This window comes from Littorina saxatilis, linkage group LG2, assembly GCF_037325665.1.
Source record: "Littorina saxatilis isolate snail1 linkage group LG2, US_GU_Lsax_2.0, whole genome shotgun sequence".
In the NCBI taxonomy this organism is placed as follows: Eukaryota; Metazoa; Mollusca; class Gastropoda; order Littorinimorpha; family Littorinidae; genus Littorina; species Littorina saxatilis.
Genome location: NC_090246.1, coordinates 50,458,517 through 50,474,735, shown reverse-complemented (window position 1 = coordinate 50,474,735; position 16,219 = coordinate 50,458,517). Strand labels below are relative to the sequence as shown.

General features: G+C 42.2%; 1 protein-coding gene across 1 annotated transcript; it reads left to right on the top strand.

Moving 5' to 3' along the window:
• Nucleotides 1-8,387: 8,387 nt before the first annotated feature.
• LOC138959416 (gastrula zinc finger protein XlCGF57.1-like) lies at nt 8,388-16,197 on the top strand. The gene is made up of 5 exons (XM_070330898.1): nt 8,388-8,467; nt 9,807-9,926; nt 14,525-14,830; nt 15,298-15,684; nt 16,175-16,197. Exons 3-5 carry the CDS (start codon nt 14,566-14,568, stop codon nt 16,195-16,197), a joined length of 675 nt encoding a protein of 224 aa, XP_070186999.1. The 5' UTR covers nt 8,388-8,467; nt 9,807-9,926; nt 14,525-14,565.
• The last annotated feature ends 22 nt before the right edge of the window (nt 16,198-16,219 follow it).

The following is a 16,219-nucleotide window of genomic DNA, read 5'->3' as shown; positions in this document are numbered from 1 at the left end:
CTGTTCTGGCCAAGCATGGTTACTGCCATCCAGAAAACCACGCAACGCGCCAGAGAAATCCTGTTCTGGCCAGGCATGGTTACTGCCATCCAGAAAACCACGCAACGCGCCAGAGAAATCCTGTTCTGGCCAGGCATGGTTACTGCCATCCAGAAAACCACACAACGCGCCAGAGACATCCTGTTCTGGCCAGGCATGGTTACTGCCATCCAGAAAACCACGCAACGCGCCAGAGACATCCTGTTCTGGCCAGGCATGGTTACTGCCATACAGAAAACCACACAACGCGCCAGAGAAATCCTGTTCTGGCCAGGCATGGTTACTGCCATACAGAAAACCACACAACGCGCCAGACTGAGAAATCCTGTTCTGGCCAGGCATGGTTACTGCCATCCAGAAAACCACACAACGCGCCAGGGAAATCCTGTTCTGGCCAGGCATGGTTACTACCATCCAGAAAACTGTATCCTCATGTCCCATCTGCATCCCCAAACTTCCCTCCAACCCAAAACAACCTCTCCGCTCCCACAGCGTCCCATCCCGACCATGGCAAAAAGTTGCCACTGACCTCCTCAACTGGTCACAGCGCATTGCTCAGCATCCTTTAATACCGCACCACCCCGGTAGATGGACTGGCATCACCCGCTCAACTTCTTATGGGCCGTCAGCTGAGAGCATGCCTTTCCTCCACCAGCCATCAGCTCACACCCAACACGATCGACCCCGAAATCGTCGTCCAACGCCGACAGCATCTACAAAAGGCCCAAGGTAGACACTACAATAAGTCTGCCCAACCACTACCACCTGTCGACAAAGGCGACCAGGTACACGTCCAGCTGCACAAGGGCGACAACTGGCAACCCGCCACCATAACTGCCCAACATACTGCACCACGCTCCTTTGTGGTACAGACTCCTGACGGAGGCAGCTACAGAAGGAACAGACGCTTCCTGCGAGCAGCAAAGACCACCCCTCCCATACCTGATGACCCAGCAACTTCAACACCGGTAGCAGACACCCAGCCGACTCCCCACACTCCAAAGCCAGCCATGACAACAACCATGACTAGAAGCGGCCGTAGTCGTGACTGCTCCAAAGAAGATGGACCTCTAGAAAACATTCACATACACAAACAAGCATACGTACTCACACTAGGAAGTGACCCAGAGACTCAGGTGAAAGACCCTGTGAAGTGAAAACAAAGACTCAGGTGAAAGACCCTGTAAAAATAATGCTATTGTATTCTAACTTGATAGTGCTATCGTTTCATTCATCCCTGTATCAGATAATGAAAAGTCAACGTTGTGCCAAATGCTTGACTATTTGAAATTATCAGTATTAAAGTTAATACTCATCCTGAATCCAGCCGTTGATAAAGCAATAATACATTTTATTATAGTCAACGGAAATCTTCCTTTAAAATGTGATGCATTAAATTTTCTTTAAACAAAGGGAGATGTAACATTGTACATGATACACAGACCATGGGAGACAATCCGCCCCAGATGTAATGTACATTATGCAGAGTAACTTCCCTGCCCTTCTTCCGCCATCACGAATAAAGAAGCACTTGTCATGAGACTGACTCGGTCTTGTTGAATCAATGCCTGACCACAAACAACGGCCACCCATCATAACACTCCCTGCTATTTAAGATCTGATTTTCTCAGATTTGTTTAGGTCTTAAAAGGGGGGTTCCACTGTATTATATAACGATTGTAATGATAGGACCATCAAATCCACTGAGCTGAGTCGGTGACAATGATGTTTGCATATTTGGGGGCCGTTCAAAGTTGGGAGCTTGAAAGATCTTTAATCGTTGCAATTATAATCATCCTACTTTTTACAGACTGCTGCATGTCCTTTGTTAAGTTTGTCACACACACACACACACACCGGCACACACACACACACACTCTCACTCTCTCTCTCTCTCTCTCTCAGTCTCCGAGCTCTCTCTCTCTCTCTCTCTCTCTCTCTCTCTCTCTCTCTCTCTCTCTCTCTCTCTCTCACACACACACACACACACACACACACACGCTCGCATGCATGCATACCGACACACGCGCGGCACACATGCACGCACACAACTTTTGCACACGAACGCACGCAGGCACGAGCACGTATACTACGTGTATACACCCAATATTCTATCTATGTCTCTCTCTACCGGCACGGTTGACCTAGTGGTAAGGCCGCGTCCGCTCCGTGATCGGGAGGTCGTGGGTTCGAACCCCGGCCGGGTCAAACCTAAGACTTTAAAATTGGCAATCTAGTGGCTGCTCCGCCTGGCGTCTGGCATTATGGGGTTAGTGCTAGGACTGGTTGGTCCGGTGTCAGAATAATGTGACTGGGTGAGACATCATGAAGCCTGTGCTGCGACTTCTGTCTTGTGTGTGGCGCACGTTATATGTCAAAGCAGCACCGCCCTGATATGGCCCTTCGTGGTCGGCTGGGCGTTAAGCAAACAAACAAACAAACAAATTTTGTGTAAACAAAAAATAAATGCTTCGCATGCCTGTGGAACCTGGTTGGGTTTTTTTTTTAGAGCTGTGTCACACTGCCTTCACGTGGGAAGTGTTGAACGCATAATGTACTTCTTTTTAAATTGTGAACTGTGACTGTGTGCGCCAGTCGCACAATACGGTTATAGAGGGGACCTGCCAAACTGATGTGTTTCAGACAGGTCAGAAAGGGCCCTGTATAGCTCCAGTGCACTGATGTCAGTGCAGGTAAATTTCTATTTTCACACAAGAAGTACCGAAGTAGTATAGATAGGCATTGGTTTATGCCTATACTACTTACCGAACTTCACATTTTGTTATCATGATACTTGATTCAAGATTCAGATCCACACTCAGGGCTAGAGCTCATTTCCAGCACCAATTAGTCAAAAGCAAATCTAGAGGTAGCTAGCTGTCAGTCGTCACTTGGTATCATTGCAAATTCACTTCTTGAAGGCTTTGTATGCATTGTTTTCTTGCAAACTATAGTCAGTTATAATGAGCAATGGGCACTTGACGGAATACCAAGAGTTCCAAGGCCTTGGGCAAGTAAACTATTTTTTATCGATTTTTCTTTAGGGCGATCGAAATATACTTCTCTAAATGTCTTCCGAAATGCAATAAACCTACTTATGGCACCACCCTGAATGGGCTTACCTCTGACCAATTATGACCCTCGTATTCATGATTTCCCATCTCTTCCTTTCCTTTATCTTCACATTCGCCAAAAGAACAAAGTCGACCCAGATGAAAAAAGTAGACTTGAAAATTCAATTTTGTCACAGCCCTGGTTCAACAACAACACCAACAACAAATACAATTAAAACAAGAAATTCCTCCGAGGTAGGAAAAACACCCCAGTCAAAGGGAAATAACCTTCTCAGTTGGTGGCAGTGACTGAGTGAGAATGGTTATTTCCCTTTGACCATTAAGATGTCCCTCTATAAGTCCTTGTATAATTTTAATCCACCAATAACTCCCTAACCGTGTGTTTGACTGGTCCCAATTTTTGTAAGGACCGTCTCAGGAATGTATAGAACCTGTTCACCAAGTTTGGTGACGATCGGTCCGTTCATTCTTGAGATCTATATGCGAACACAAACACACAAACAAACAAACAAACAAACAAACAAACAAACACATCGACCGAAACCTATACACACCCCTATACCGGGTGTGTAACAATATCTTAGCTATACGTGAGAGCGATGGGAGGGATAGAATGAGAGATAACATAAATGTTCATTTTTTCAACGAAAAGGTTTGGAGAGAGAGAGAGAAAGAGAGAGGGATTCCACTTGCATAATACATACATGCGCTGCCGGTCTCGCTTCACAGTTCACGCAACAGCAGCCTTCAGTGCCGTCACCTTATCAGTCATGGCTTTGTTGCAGCAATATCACTTATCGAAATGCTCAACTTGCTGACTGAGGTTCGATTTAGCAGCGATCGAGACTTTTTTTTTAATTGTACTTCAAGAAAAAAGCATGTCTAGTTACAAAATCTGAGCAGTTGCAAACATGACGTCGAACTAAAAAAGCATTATGTTTTATATACAACTGTCCAATAACTGATAACTGGCCCTCATTTTCTCGAAAAACAGCTCTGTTGTTTATTTCCCTGACTCGTGGAATGTCTCAGTTTTGTCTGGTCAAGGTATAAGAGAGACAACAACTCTTGTCAGGTTCACCAAGGGAGATAACATCGATGTGTAGTGTGTCGTCTGCCAGAACACGCTAGGGGGAAAGATACAGCGTATGATTATGGGGGCGAGGACGCCCCCATTCTATACGGATAGTTTCGAGGTTGACCATGGGCAGCGCCATTTTGTTGTGAAATACGTCATCAGTTTGTGTACACAGGAAGTTGTGACATCCGTCACCCTATGGGAGGGGTGGAGGCAACATTGTTCATCTGTAGAAAGTTGTGAAATCCGTCACCCTATGGGAGGAGTGAAGGCGAAATTGGTCATCACAGAGTTTGTGTAACACAGGAAGTTGTGAAATACGTCACCCTATGGGAGGGGTGACGGCAAAATCGCAAAAACATGATAGGTCGCATTGTGCAGGGTCAACTGCAACAAACTCAAACCGAGCCATTCATACCTAGTTGTATTTGAGTGACTTATATACCAACATTTTTATGTCTTATTTTTAGCACAGGTGTAGAAAAAATCATGAACCAAAGTGTTATTTATTTTCTAATTTAACATTTATTTTACAAATGTGACCATGGTCTTTCAAACATACAGTGACATTAAACATTGTTATGTTAAAAAAACAAGAAAAAAAAAACCTTTTGTGCACAAATTAGAAAATACATTGTTATTTACATTTTACCTACAGGCCATGCGCCAAACAGTGTGTCTGGCAAAGTCCCACCCAGCAAATTGTCAAGAACAGGCGCTTGCATTTGGATGTGTCCAATGGGGATAGTAGGTTTGGTTGTGATCAATCAGAATAATGAAGGAATAAAAATGTATGACAGTTTGGTATGATGACATGTAATTTACATATGCTGAAATATAATATTATACATTATATAATATTATTATGGCTGTTGCCATGACCGTGAAGCCCAACTAAGGTTTAATGTTATGTAATTCAAAATACCAAAATCAAGCACCTATTAATCTGGTCTACGGTTTTTGCGCGTGAAGATTGAGGCCTTCAAGCTTTGTGTGGAAGAATGTGGAAGAATCTATTTTTATGCACAAGGGGTCTACAATAATGTTTGCGCGTCACCACGTATAATGTAGTCACCACTTGCATAGAAATGCTCTCAAGCGTGACAAAACGTGTTTTTTATGAGAACTATTGTCAACATAAGTGTTGTACATGTCAATGTTTGCTTGGTTGACAGATGCGTTCGTTATAGTGTACACCGACGCACCCTTATATCATAATAGGCGAGTCTTTTGCACAACATCCGGTCACTGGATACTTTTTGCGCGAGAAGATTTTGTTCACGTGGAACTACAAACTTCAAGTACAACAAGGTAAGAGAAAAGTGTATATGTGTGCTAACGTACATCATCAACTTGAACATTTTATGTTGCTGTCATGCGTGTTGTCGAAATAGTAAACATTGCGAGCGCTGACAGCTCAGTGACAGTGTTGTGACTGTCTCCACCTTCAGATGACCGTGCAGTACATAAATGAAACAGAAATAACGTCTTACAGAACTACAATAATTATTATGGGGGCGAGCCGTCAAAACCTTGCAAGGCGTCACTCTCTCTCTCTCTCTCTCTCTCTCTGTATGTATGTCAGTTGTCTGTGTCTCCCTCTGAGTCTCTCCGCTTCTGTCTTTCTATGTCTGTCTCTGTGTGTGTGTGTCTCTCTCTCTCTCTCGCTCGCTCTCGCTCTCGGTTTGTCTCTCTCTCATCTGACTCTTGGCACACAGGTCAAACCAGAGGTTAACTTCAGTACACGTGTACCTAGCAGCAGGGGGGAGGGGAGTGGGGTGATTTCTTCAATTAGCTAAGGCCCCCCAAAAAAAATTATCTGTTTCTGGTAACATGGCTAAAAAAAATAGGGTCGGTAGGTCGGCTTTTTTTTTTTTTTTTTTTTTTTTTTTTTCCCAAATGTAGACCAATAAAACTAACTTTAAAAATCGCGCAAAGAGACTGGATTCACTATACATAGAGACAAGACACTCAACACATTTACAAATCGTCAGCGGACTTTCGTTTTCACACGTTTTTGTTGTTCATTTTCTCACCCTGTCCTTATACCACCACAAAAAAAACAAAAAAAAATTGGAGTTTGGAGAAAAAAAAGTTTAGGGTCGGCGCCGAAATTTAGGGTCGGTCGGGTGACCAGAAACAGACAATTTTTTTTTTTTGGCCTAAGGGCAGTCAACATGTGTCGTTGTTTGCTGTTCTCATGAGAACAGTTACTTTTGTTTTGTTTGGTTTTTTGCTCCAAATTTGTGCATTTTCACAACAGGCTTTTCTGTTTCATCTCTCATACATGGTGTCAATTGGACACACAAAAACACGGAACAAAACAGAAGTAACTTATCTCGTGAGAACGGTAGTGCACTAGGTTTGCAAAAAAACACGATAGTATCATAGTACCTTATCTCTTTCAACCCGTATGGGGCCCTTCAACATGTGACAGACTCACAAATGCACCGAACCCATTTGGTTCTTCGAGAGAATTTTTGCGTGAAAACCTTTTCAGGGCCTCAGGGTCAGCTCAGGGTCAGTGTCATAAAGAGCCTACATGTATGGCCGGACGAAACCATGTTAACGGAAGGGATATAAGACCGTTTTTAGCAGATTTCCACACTGCTAAAACCTCACTTTCTTGCAGTTGCTTTGTCTGCAATGCCTTACAACTCTACAAATAGTTAAGTTTTTCGCGTTTGTGTTGTAATTTGCAAGCAAACGTCGTGCATAGTAAAGTTAGTCGACTTTGCTACAATTTGTAAAAACTATAGCATTACCTGATACCCCCTTTTCAATAATGGAATCAGTGTTTTGTTATAATCGTTTTGTAAGCAGTTCTACTGCGCACTTGCATTCTGCGTTAGGACGGAACCAATCCGTCTACAGAGTCGTCTGAGTCAAGGGCCGTCTCAAGTCTAAATAATATTAGTATAAATCATAACTAATTTTCTTCACACCATCATAGACATAATGTTGCCTCACATGTTCTTTGTACAATCGTTGGTTTTCACAATAAATATTGCATTACTGTACTTGTCTTCTTTTTCTTTAAACAAATGTTAACTACTACCTAACTTGATTTCAGACCCACACCCATTATTATACACACATTTCACATTTAAACCATTTGTCGGCCCCCTGTCGATATTTTTCGACTAAGTTCCTTGTTTCATAATGCCGGGCGCATAACGAAAGTTTGTGGTGTCGAGAAATATCACTTGAAGTAAGTTAAAGGCTGCCCTTTTCATAGCGTTCATTAATTAATTCCTATTGTTTACATGTGCCAATAATGTTATAAAACTGTACCTAAGGGGGTATAATAACGATTGGCTGTAGCTTTCGAACACAGAAAAAAAATATTTCAGTATTGCAACGTGGTTTTGATAGTGTCGAATGTAAACAGAACAGTCTCAACGTGAAAGTGGATGTTTTCCAGAAATTACGAAGTTAACAAGAATACAGAAAAGCGCGCTTTCCTGCTTAGCACAATACGCTACCGCGCTAATCTGGCTGTCAATATCACTACGTTTTGCACGTGGAAGGTGAGCGATTTCCTTCACGCGGGGATTGACGAAGCTGTTCTGTCTGTGTTGACGGTCTAAAAATAGCCCAAGACCTGGAGAACTAAACATAGCAATAAAGAATTAATTATTTTTCGTAATTGGTAAGGACTTTAAACCTAAAACTTTGCAGGAAGCTTAATTTATACATCCCCGCAACGATCGGAAAAGCCCTGGAAGTAATTAAACTAATTAAATAGGACTATGTCAGCCTTTAAATGAATCTGAAAACTGCACATCGTGACAACAGTGTGCGCTTAACACGTTCTTCTTTGTGTTGCATTGAGAGTTACAACGGTTTCAAACGCGCGACTGAGCGCGTGTGTGTGTGCGTGAGTGCCGTGAGCCTGAGAGAGAGAGAGCTGGAGAGAGAAAGACGGGGAGAGAGAGGGGGAGGGAGAAAAAGAGAGAGACAGAGTCAGACAGGCAAGTAGACAGAGAGAGAGAGAGAGAGGGGGGGGGGGGAGGAGGGGTAGTTACGGTACAAGTGTCAAGCAAAAAACTCGCACCAATCGCCAAAGTCTGTTCGTTGCTCGGAAACAATAATTGTGATCCGGCTTCACTCACTTGTATTGGACGCTGGTCGCACGGCTGGTACTCCGCGTGTACTGACGTCACCAAATCATACCGTGAGCTAAATAATCACAACTTGTTAGTCGCCATTTTACCAGTAAGCGTTCTTTGGTTGAGACGTGTATAAGGCTGACTTTCTTGTTGACAGAAAACAGGTAAATAGGCTAGTATAACCTTACCCATACAGTTGTCGACGCGTATTCCAAGTTAATAAAAACTTAACAAGCATGTGTATTCACACTTCTGTTCGAAACGAGACGGACATCTTCATGTGTTTGTTTTCTGCGATACCTTTCAGTTCCAAAAGGTCAGTCGTTGTAATCAATCATGTGGGACCTTTATTACCCTTCTCTCCTGGTTAGTCATAATTATAATAATGAAGTGTATCAGCAATGATGTTATGGGATATTTAACACCTACCTGCCAAGTGTTTTGTTGTTTAACTGCAGTTTTGAGTTACTGGCGGCTCCAGTGCTGCTGGTATGGCTGTTTTTACATTTAGTCAAGTTTTGACTAAATCATGTTTTAGAGGGGGGAATCGAGACGAGGGTCGTGGTGGCAATGTAAGTCCGTGGGTGTATGTGTGTGTGTGTGTGTGTAGAGCGATTCAGAGAAAACTACTGGACCAATCTTCATGAAACTTGACATGAGAGATCCTGAGTATGGTATCTCCAGATGTTTTTTTCATTTTTTTGATAAATAGCTTTGATGACGTCATATCCGGCTTGTCGTGAAAGCTGAGGCGGCACAGGCTGTCACGCTCTCATTTTTCAACCAAATTGGTTGAAATTTTGGTCAAGTAATCTTCGACGAAGCCCGGACTTTTTATATTGCATTTCAGCTTGGAGGCTTAAAAATTAATTAATGAGTTTGCTCATTAAAGTTGTCATTAAAATCGATTTTTCGCAAACATTTAAAATTGATTGCATCCTATTCTTCATTACATTCTGAATCTAAAAATATATACATATGTCATGTTTACTCTTAAAATGTGATCACAATTAACGAAAATAGATTAATTAGTCTTAAGATTAAAATTTAAGAAATCGATCCAAAAATGATTTCATCTTATTGTTTATCATTTCCTGATTCCAAAAACATGTAAATATGATAGGTTGTATTCAAAACAAGCTCAGAAAAGCTCTCTTTCCTGCTTAGCACAATACGCTACCGCGCTATTCTGTCGTGTTAATTTCACTGCGTTTTGCACGTGGAAGGTGAGCGATTTCCTTCTCGCGGGGATTGACGAAGCTGTACTGTCTTGGTGAACAAAATACAGTGCGTTCAGTTTCATTCCGTGAGTTCGACAGCTTGACTAAATCATAAATGTAGTAATTTCGCCTTACGCGACTTGTTTTTTCTAGTTTTGTTTCCTTATCTGTTTTAATACACCAAGAGTGTGTCCGTAATTTGAGTAAAGCGTGCATGGCCGTCTATGCAGCGTTATCTTTCAAGCATTCTGTCAGTACTCATGGATTTCATTATTTTTTTCAGCTTCACTTGTTTACTTCTAGCTGTCTGGTTTGCCGTGAAGATCGTCCTGAGTGGCTGTGACTTCAAGAGACTCATCACGGCTCTTCTTCTGTTCTTTCTCTGGTCAGCATCATAAGCTTGGTGAGTTGATTTTAGATACTTTCTGGGTTTTGCCTCTCTCTCTCTCTCTCTCTCTCTCTCTCTCTCTCTCTCTCTCTCTCTCTCTCTCTCTCTCTCTCTCTCACAGTCTCTCTCCTGGGCGGGGACATAGCTCAGTTGGTAGCGCGCTGGCTTTGTAGCCAGTTGGTCGCTATCAGCGTGGGTTCGATCCCCACGTTCGGCGAGAGATTTATTTCTCAGAGTCAACTTTGTGCAGACTCTCTTCGGTGTCCGAACAACCCCGTGTGCACACATGCGCACGAAAAAGATCCTACGTTCACAGCGAAAGTCTCAGGGCTTGGAAAACGCGAAGACACGCATGCATCATCTCTCGTCTCCGATTATCATGATCGTATGTCGATACTTTGACGAGACAAACCCAATGCTGGTGTGTCGAAGAAGACAGCCACAGCGGGCTTGTTCGAATCCAAGTATCACACCATATCTTCAACGTATTACCAATACATGTCCCAATATAGACCAGCTGGTCTAAGAGGACGTTAAACCCTAATAGTCAGTCAGTCTCTCTCACTCTCTCACTCTCTCTCTCTTTCTGAGACTCTCTCTCTCTCTCTCTCTCTCTCTCTCTCTCTCTCTCTCTCTCTCTCTCTCTCTCTCTCTCTCTCTCTCTCTCTTTCCGTCTAAATTGAAAAGCGCCAAAGTCATACCCCTTCCCATATGTAAAGATCTCTCAGACCCAAGTAATTTTAGACCCATTTCTTTACTGCCTGTTTTGTCAAAACCATTAGAAAGGCATGTGCACAAGCATCTTCTTGCTTACATGGAAGAACAAAATTTGTTCCATCAGTTTCAATCCGGTTTTCGGTCCAAGCATTCTTGCCACACAGCTCTTACGTCTCTCTGCGAAGCTTGGCTGTCAACAATGAACAAGTCTGAAGTTACAGGAGCATTGTTTTTGGACTTTAAGAAAGCATTTGACTTAGTCGATCATTCCATATTGCTGAAAAAATTGCACTATTATTTGAGAAACGATTCGGTCTGTGACTTCTTTAAATTGTATCTTGCTGACCGGACACAGTATGTCACTCTACAATGCCAGAATTCGTCTACTGCACTAGTAAGACATGGCGTCCCTCAAGGGTCTATATTAGGACCTATTCTCTTTTGTATTTACGTTAATGATTTGCCTTTACATGTATCGGATGATAAAGTCAAATGCGAGTTTTTTGCAGACGATTCGTCTATCCATACCAGTAACACCTCGTTGGAATCAGTAAATTCTTCCCTGAAGAACACTTTGGACGAAGTTGCGAAATGGTGCACATCAAATGCCATGATACTGCACCCAGAAAAAACTAAAAGCATTGTTATTACCACAAGACAAAAGCATCAGCTAAGTCCTCTTAAATTACAACTGTCCTTAGGTACAACTCAAATACAGCAAGTTAAAGAACACCGCATACTTGGTGTAACTGTTGATGAAGAAATGAAATGGCAAACACACATAAACAACCTCTGCAAAGTGTTATCAAGGAATTTGTATTTGTTGTCAAAACTCAAACATTATGCGAAGTCTGAAACATTAAAAATGTTCGTTCATGCTCATATAATGCCTCATATTAATTTTGCTTCGACATTGTGGGATGGCTGCAGCGATGTTCACTTATTAAAACTCAATTCTTTGTACCGTCGTGCTGCAAAACTTATCCTGTATGAATCGCACATGTCTACAGAAATGAAGTTAAACATCCTTAATTTCCTTCCCCTAAAAACCCACCTTGCATACAATAAGGCTGTCTTTATGTATAAAGTAGTTCATGGCGATGTGCCCAGTTATGTGCAATCCTATTTTACACATGTTACGAAGAGGTATGGGTCTCAAAATTTACTTCCTCCAATTCCTCGTATAGATCTTTATAAATCCAGCTTAGCTTTTTCAGGATCATCTCTTTGGAATTCTTTGCCAATAGAAATCAAACGATCCGCATCATTAAAGGCCTTTAAAAGGCAGTTGCACACACATTTGAGCACACTATAAACTGCCCCTGATGTCTAGTTTCCATTGTGTACTCGGATAATGTATGCAATGCTCTTAAGTGTTTTGTTTTTGAGTCACTTGAGAAAAAGTGACTATGTAATCGGTCAGTGTTAGTCTGTCCGGCCGGCCGGCCGTCCGGCCGTCCGTAGACACCACCTTAACGTTGGACTTTTCTCGGAAACTATCAAAGCGATCGGGCTCATATTTTGTTTAGTCGTGACCTCCAATGACCTCTACACTTTAACGATGGTTTCGTTGACCTTTGACCTTTTTCAAGGTCACAGGTCAGCGTCAAAGGAAAAATTAGACATTTTATATCTTTGACAAACTTTTCTCGGAAACTATCAAAGCGATCGGGCTCATATTTTGTTTAGTCGTGACCTCCAATGACCTCTACACTTTAACGATGGTTTCGTTGACCTTTGACCTTTTTCAAGGTCACAGGTCAGCGTCAAAGGAAAAATTAGACATTTTATATCTTTGACAAAGTTCATCGGATGTGATTGAAACTTTGTAGGATTATTCTTTACATCAAAGTATTTACATCTGTAGCCTTTTACGAACGTTATCAGAAAAACAAGGGAGATAACTAGCCTTTTCTGTTCGGCAACACACAACTTAACGTTGGGCTTTTCTCGGAAACTATAAAAGTGACCGGGCTCAAATTTTATGTGAACGTGACTCATTGTGTTGTGAATAGCAATTTCTTCCTGTCCATCTGATGCCTCATATGATATTCAGAACTGCGAAAGTGACTCGATCGAGCGTTTGCTCTTCTTGTTTATGTTTATACTCGACCATTATTTTGATGTTTTACTAGTTTAATACTTTGATTAGATACTGTTCCTTTTAGGTATGAAATGATAGCATGTGCTTGTGTGTAGATATGCGAGCGCACGCTCGCGCGCGCGAGCATGTGTGTGTGTATATGTGTGTGTGTGTGTGTGTGTGTGTGTGCATGTGTGTGTGTGTGTGTGAGTTTATGTGTGCATGTGTGTGTGTATACGTGGGTGTGGATGTGTGTGTGTGTGTATGTGCGCAGTCTTTGCTTTCGTTTACAATTATTCTCTGTATATGTTCCAAGGACAGGTTGGAAGATTAGGCTAAGCCTAAAACCTTTATCCTTAAGTTATGTAATAAAGTTCTGAGTTCTGAGTTCTCTCTCTCTCTCTCTTTGTCTGAGTGTCTGTCTGTGAGTGTGTGTCTTTGTCTCTCTCTCTCTCTCTCTCTCTCTCTCTCTCTCTCTCTCTCTCTCTCTCTCTCTCTCTCTCTCTCTCTCTCTCTCTCTCTCTCTCTCTCCCCCCCCCCCCCCCCCCCCCCCGTCGTGCGCGTGCAGACTCTCCTTCAGTGTACGAACACCCTGATGTGCACACACGTGCACTCTAAATATGCCATAAATATGTATTCATTCGAGTTTCAATCCATATGAACACTGCAGATGCAGAAACTTCTGTCGTCTGCAAAATCATCGCCATACATGTTCCAGTGTCACCGCTATTTTAATTGTGTAAAGAAATTAACACTCATAATTTGTGGTGTGGTATGCACCGGGCCGGCGAAATTTCTGGCGCGCAAGTGACTTTCTGAAAGTTACTCGCCCGGCTGATGAGTTTTAAATTTTGAGATTTGGCCATGTAGTAGTAGTAGTCGTAGTAGTAGTAGTTGTCGTAGTTGTCGTAGTAGTAGTAGTTGATGATGATTTAACAACACCAGACAGTGTTCCATGATGGTGCAAATCTGCATGTTACTGTTAGAAAAGAAATGTTTCCGGATATTAGTTTTACTACATTAGAGCGTTCGGAACTTTTCAGTCGCAAATGTGACGCCCACAAAATGTAGTTCCTCAACTCGTGAGCTATCGAGGATTCATGCTGTTGCTGGGAGTTTATTTGTTTGGTTGGGTAGTTACCGAAAAATAACTAGCCCTTGCACCTTACAGATGTAAAGAAGCAGAGGGTGCAATAAAGTCCGTCGGTGTCAAGCTCCACAGCCAGATCCATAGCAGACGACAAATAAAATGAAATTTTAAAATGACCAATATTGCGATGAAAATGTTGTCCTGATGATTTATCTGTACCATGTGATGACATTTTAAAGCAAAAATCCCCTTTGATAGGTCGTGGGATATTCGTTTCACCTCGGATTCATTCAGGCCAATGGATATGACGATGTCACTCTGCGCGCAGAGCCTCCAGTGATGTTCTCATATTCATTGACCCTGTCTTGAAGAGATAGCATGGACTAACGGAGATGTAGGATAGCATGGATTAACGGAGATGTAGGATAGCATGGACTAACGGAGATGTAACTTGTATGTAGTGTTTTTAAAAAAAATTCATTTAGAAAGAAAATGTTCAATGTTTGTAAACCCTTTGTTTTGGGTGTAAGCAGTAAACCTAACAATGTGTAATAAGGGATGGTTCTTCTGTAAGTTGGCTTTGAAATTGCCTGCTTCTGCTTTAGGTGTGTTAAACCAGCAAGGAGAATGACATTGTCCAAAACAGGAAACAGGAGAAAAATGTGATACCAATAATAAATTATATTCTTAAATGAATGTCTTTTGGTGTTGTTTTTTGTCCAGTGCCAGTCAAAGGGGTTGCTGCCACAGAGAACACATCTACCATGCCTACAGTGCCGACATTGGAAGGACAAGCTGCAGACAGCGCTCATAGTGATACCTGGCTAAAGCAAGGGGAACCTTCGGAGTGTGGCGTTAGGTTCACACTGTCTGATAATTTGAAGCAACACATGTTGACACATACAGGACAGAAAAAGTATGCATGTACAGAATGTCATGCTAGGTTCACACAGTCTGGTACTTTGAAGCGACACAAGTTAATGCATTCAGGAGTGAAAAGGAGTATTCATGTGGGGAGTGTGATGCTAGGTTCACACAGTTTGGTTCTTTGAAGCAACACATGTTAACGCATACAGGAGTGAAAAAGTATGCATGTACAGATTGTGGAGCTAGGTTCACACAGTCTGGTACTTTGAAGCAACACATGTTAACGCATTCTGCAGTGAAAAGGTATTTATGTAGGGAGTGTGATGCTAGGTTCACACTGGATAGCAGTTTGAAGAAACACCTGTTAATTCACACTGGAGTGAAAAACTATTCATGCACAGAATGTGATGCTAGGTTCACACAGTCTGGTCATTTGAAGCAACACATGGTAACGCATTCAGGAGTGAAAAGGTATTCATGTGGGGAGTGTGATGCTAGGTTCACACAGTCTGGTACTTTGAATCGACACATGTTAACGCATTCTGGAGGGAAAAAGTATTTATGCACAGAATGTGATGCTAGGTTCACACAGTCTGGTACTTTGAAGCGACACAAGTTAACGCATTCAGGAGTGAAAAGGTATTCATGTGGGGAGTGTGATGCTAGGTTCACACAGTCTGGTACTTTGAAGCGACACATGTTAACGCATTCTGGAGTGAAAAGGTATTTATGTGGGGAGTGTGATGCCAGGTTCACACATTCTGGTAATTTGAAGCAACACATGTTAACGCATTCAGGAGTGAAAAAGTATTTATGTAGGGAGTGTGATGCTAGGTTCACACTGGATAGCAGTTTGAAGAAACACCTGTTAATTCACACTGGAGTGAAAAAGTATTCATGCACAGAATGTGATGCTAGGTTCACACAGTCTCGTAATTTGAAGCAACACACGTTAACGCATTCAGGAGTGAAAAGGTATTCATGTGGGGAGTGTAATGCTAGGTTCACACAGTCTGGTACTTTGAAGCGACACATGTTAACGCATTCTGGAGGGAAAAAGTATTCATGCACAGAATGTAATGCTAGGTTCACACAGTCTGGTACTTTGAAGCGACACAAGTTAACGCATTTAGGAGTGAAAGGGTATTCATGTGGGGAGTGTGATGCTAGGTTCACACAGTCTGGTACTTTGAAGCGACACATCTTAATGCATTCTGGAGTGAAAAGGTATTTATGTGGGGAGTGTGATGCCAGGTTCACACATTCTGGTAATTTGAAGCAACACATGTTAACGCATTCAGGAGTGAAAAAGTATGCATGTACAAAATGTCATGCTAGGTTCAAACAGTCTGGTACTTTGAAGCGACACATGTTAACGCATTCAGGAGTGAAAAGGTATTTGTGTAGGGAGTGTGATGCTAGGTTCACACTGGATAGCAATTTAAAGAAACACCTGTTAATTCATACTTGAGTGTAAAAGTATTCATGCACAGAATGTGATGCTAGGTTCACACAGTCTGGTCATTTGAAGCAACACATGTTAACGCATTC

Coding starts and splice junctions, on each gene's coding strand:
- LOC138959416 (XM_070330898.1), top strand. CDS start 14,566: ATGCCTACAGTGCCGACATTGGAAGGACAAGCTGCAGACAGCGCTCAT. Junction 14,831..15,297: donor TGTGGGGAGTGTGATGCTAG/GTTCACACAGTT, acceptor TAACGCATTCAG/GAGTGAAAAGGTATTCATGT. Junction 15,685..16,174: donor TGCTAGGTTCACACAGTCTG/GTACTTTGAAGC, acceptor ATGTGATGCTAG/GTTCACACAGTCTGGTCATT.